Raw genomic sequence first — 4,547 nt, 5'->3', positions numbered from 1 at the left:
TCTCTACTAAAAATACAAAAAATTAGCTGGGCGTGGTGGTGGGCGCCTGTAGTCCCAGCTACTCGGGAGGCTGAGGCAGGAGAATGGCGTGAACCTGGAAGGTGGAGCTTGCAGTGAGCTGAGATAGCGCCACTACACTCCAGCTTGGGAGACACAGCAAGACTCCGTCTCAAAAAACAAAAAAAAAAAAGTTATCAAATTAGATGAAGCTAGGAAAAATATTACATACATGATGTAAAATGTGAAATGAAAACTATGGTATATAAGGTTAAGTGTTTACAAGATTAATATTACTATTTGGGACAAACAAAAAGTTAACTCAGCTCAATATGGAAAAACTAATTATTCTATAAATCAGGCTCTAAGTTTTCCCTGTGGACTAGTGCATGTCTGGCAAATAAAAGCTCAATACACATTTGTTATTATGAACATATTCAAATACTATACAGGGTGCAAATTTTAAAATTAAGAAATTTACTCAAGTATAGTCTTTGAAGCCTTATTTTACCCTTCCAAGTGTTGTTATATTCTATATTTATACTTTAACATTACAACTTCTCCAATCTCCCATAGGCTCTCCCCTTTTTTTATAGCTAAAATTGCTAAGCTTCAGGAGGAAAAAAAAGATGGGGAGGCTGCTTCTTTTGAATAAACTTTTAGAAACCACAAGTCTACTAATGCTAGTCATTACTTGCTATTTTACAAAGGATATATACTGATTAGGAAAAACACCACCAACTTATTCTATATCGAGGATATAAATATCTATTCAGATATGTAAAGTTCTATGAGATAAAGGACAATTCTGCACGGAAGACTTGACCGCAGAGTGAGACGCTCAGTTATGCTCCACTGAGATGCTCAATTTAGCAAAATGCACCAATTACGGTGCAGCTGTCATCTAATACAGAAAAAGCCTATCTTGTCAAAATGGGTTTCAAGTTAGCTTTACTGGGTGCTGATTTAGTTAAATGGAAAGGACCAGAGCACAAACTTGGTACATTCCAACTTAAAATGCACCAAGCCTAAAATCCAGAAAATCTTACATGAAGAATAAACACCAGTAACTGAGAGAACTGTCATAATTAACATTTTATGGCCATTCATGATGGCTCACACCAGTAATCCCAGCACTTTGGGAGGCTGAGGCAGAACGGTATGAGGACAGGAGTTTGAAATCAGCCTTAGCAACACAGCAACACCCCGTCCCTACTAAAACATTTTTTTTTTAAATTAGCCAGCATGATGCCTATAGTCCCAGCTACTCTGGAGGCAGAGGTGGGAGGATTGCTTGAGACCAGGAGGTCGAGGCTGCAGGGAGCCATGATGTTGCCACCATACTCCAGCCTGGTTAAGGGAGCAAGACCCTGTCTTTAAAAAAATAAAATAAACATTTTACCAAAAAAATCAGGTAAATTTCTAAAAAATGGCAAATAGTGACTTGACCTACTTAGAATTCTATGTCCCTAGGATCCAAGGCAGTGGCTCTGCAACTTCAGGGTTCCTAATGGTCCTCAACAGAAGACTTGTTAAGTCTGATTAAGGGCCTATGAGTATGAATGTGCAAAAAGCATCCTAGGCACTTCTAGTCAAGTGGTCCACAGACCAACCACACCACCAGAAATACCCATTCACATTCTCATTTTTATTTTTTATTTTTATTTTTAAAGAGACAGGGTCTTGCAATATTAGCCTGGTTGGTCTTGAACTCTTGGCCCCAAGCAATCCTGCCAACTCAGCCTCCCAAAGAACTAGGATAACAGGCATGAGCCACTACTCCCATCTAGATCCTCATTTTAAGATGTCAATATGCCTTTTACTATCCTTCAGAATGGGATATGGACAATATTGTTGAATATCACAAAAATGACTTGGTGCAGTAATACTCACCTTTTTGTCAACTTCACTGTCAGAATCACTGCCAGAAGAGCTTGAAGAAACAAGTTCCTTTGATTTAGGCATCCTGAAAGAAAAATACATTACATAAATAATTAACAAGGCACTCTATTACTTTCAACTTAGCTGTCCCCCAATCAAAGAAAAAAATCAAGGACAAGTTCCATGGTTCATTCTACCATTTTTGTGGTACTAGAGTTGTTACACTGAACACAAGTTTTAATCTATACTCTTTTAAGTTGCAAATAACATGCAGGGTGCAATGTGCTGAACCCAGTAAGAACAATGAACTAAACATCATACACTCCTACACCTCTAACCTTTCTCCAAGCCAATGGATCTTTCTATACTTCGTTTTAATGGCATTGCACACTATGGGTAGGGTAGACTGCAAGAAGGCAACAGATAACAATTACTGTTAAAACCAGAAGAAATGTAATTCTACTATGACTGCTTTAGACTTCACACCAATGAGATCAGAACTAATGTAAAATTATTCACTGTGGGGAACTGACCCCAACATTTACACAACAGGGAACTAGCCGTACTATGCAAATGTGACATCTAATTAATTTTCACATATTTTATTCATATTTTGCCTTTTTGGTCATATCACCAAAATAACAACAGGTACTAATTCAAGAGTACACAAAATTATACACAATTCAGGCCAGGAATGATGGCTCACACTTGTAATTCCAAAACTTTGGGAGGCCGAGGTGGGTGGATCACTTGAGCTCAGGAGTTCCCAGACCAGCCTGACCAACATGGTGAAACCCATCTCCACTAAAAATACAAAAATTAGCAGGGCACGGTGGCGCGCCTGCAGTCCCAGCAACTCGGGAGGCTGAGGCAAGAGAATCGCTTGAACCTGGGAGGTGGAGGTTGCAGTGAGTCGAGGTGACGCCATTACACTCCCGCCTGGGCAACAAAGCAAGACTCCGTCTCAATAAAACAAAAAAATTCTACACAATTCACAGCAATTCAGCAATTCATTACATTTTACACAGATTTTTCTACTCTGGAACATAATTAAAATCTGAAGAACCTATTTATGTGAGGTGCAAAACCTTCCCGCAAATTCCTACCATGCTGGTAGCTCCCCAGGTTCCCCCAGAGACATACACAGCTTAGTGCCTCGCTTACAAGTGGGTGTTTACTGAGTGCCTGAGTGCAAGTTTGCAGAGAGCAAACTATCAGTAAGCCTAAGCCCAAATTTCAAGGAATTCCAAAATATGTGGATACCTCTATTCAAGGCACTTATAACACCAGATCGTAAAACGCTGACGATCAAAATATCTTTTGCTCTCCCCATCTCAGAAGAGATTAGGTCCTGTTAACCCATTTATGCCGGAGGTTGTAATTTTCTGAATTTTTGCAACCAGACCTTGGTGATGACCTTGAGCAGTAGGACATAAAAAACTCCCACATGCTTAGCGTTCCAATAATGGAACACTAGCCATCAATAGGTTAGTTTCTATATGCCTTAAAGGGCCTAATAAACACAACACAGTGTATTTGCTGAATACAAGAAAAAAAGACTTAAAATTCCTCAAAATAAAAAATCATAATCTAGCTCTCTAGACGAAACCTGCATTAGCACTGATGTTGCATGTGTTCCAAAATAGGAGGTCAAGGAAAAAGAAGTGGGCCATCCCAATCCTAGCCATTAAATTCAAAAAGCTCAATCTGATTTTAACTGGTAACGTCTTCAAGAGTAAATTCAGAAGGCAAAAGCAACGTTCATGACCACGTTTTATCCATTTTTTCTGTTTCTGCTCCATTTTGCAACCTTATCTCCAAAATCAATTTAGTTCAGTTTATGCTAGTTAATACGACAAAAAGATATTTTTTAAAAAGGTAACTAAATTGAACATAATTTTTCACTTTGAAACTGTCGATCATAACTACCGTCTGTTATTAAAAACGGCCTGGGGGCCTAAGAATTTTTCTTTTTTTAATTTTTTTATTATTAGACTTTAAGTTCTAGAGCACATGTGCACAACGTGCAGGTTTGTTACATATGTATACTTGTGCCATGTTGGTGTGCTGCACCCATCAACTTGTCAGCACCCATCAACTCGTCATTTACATCAGGTATAACTCCCAATGCAATCCTTCCCCTCCCTCCCCAAGAATTTTTCAAAGAACCACCTGGTCAACCCAAAGAAGTCCACTGGAAAAGAAAGGTAACGGTAACTAAAGCCAGCCTCTCAACTTTTAACAAATATATTTGTACCTGTTCCAATATGGGGGTGAGGGGAGAAGCAGCTTGTAATTCAAGTAACTGATACTGAAACCGCTATTGTAGAATTTATACAAAACGCAACTTTAAAAAGAGAAACGGAATCTTTCAGCCTTTGCTGATTGAGAGGAAGATCAGAAAAACCGAGGTGAAAATGAACCAGGACTGAAGGGCACACGACTTCGGTATAACAGGAAGGTGACAAACACAAGACCAGGGAAGGGGTCGCAAGGACCCAGCAAGCTGCTAGAACCCCAAGGCTAGGAGCCGCTCGGGCGAGGGTAGACAGGTTGGTCGGAGGGGGCGTGGGAGTCGGCGAAGTGCGGAGAAGACGGCGTGGGAAGGGGCGGGACTTGCACCAAGCGCCATTTTCTTCTCTCGAAGGGTTCCCACCCCCCGCATATCA

At 40.1% G+C, this 4,547-nt stretch overlaps 1 protein-coding gene across 6 annotated transcripts in view; it reads right to left on the bottom strand.

Annotated features, from left to right (window-relative positions):
- Nucleotides 1-4,547, bottom strand: part of SUB1 (SUB1 homolog (S. cerevisiae)) — a 69,898-nt gene that overhangs the window by 14,334 nt on the left and 51,017 nt on the right. For all 6 annotated transcript variants that reach the window (XM_011952557.1, XM_011952556.1, XM_011952555.1 and 3 more), the window contains exon 2: nucleotides 1,891-1,963. In XM_011952557.1, coding sequence (XP_011807947.1) covers nucleotides 1,891-1,962 — 72 coding nt within the window. In that variant the 5' untranslated portion in view covers nucleotide 1,963. The remainder of the gene's footprint in view (nucleotides 1-1,890; nucleotides 1,964-4,547) is intronic.

Source organism: Colobus angolensis, unplaced genomic scaffold (assembly GCF_000951035.1).
Source record: "Colobus angolensis palliatus isolate OR3802 unplaced genomic scaffold, Cang.pa_1.0 Scaffold341, whole genome shotgun sequence".
Classification (NCBI taxonomy): domain Eukaryota; kingdom Metazoa; phylum Chordata; class Mammalia; order Primates; family Cercopithecidae; genus Colobus; species Colobus angolensis.
This window is presented reverse-complemented; position numbering and strand designations above follow the sequence as displayed.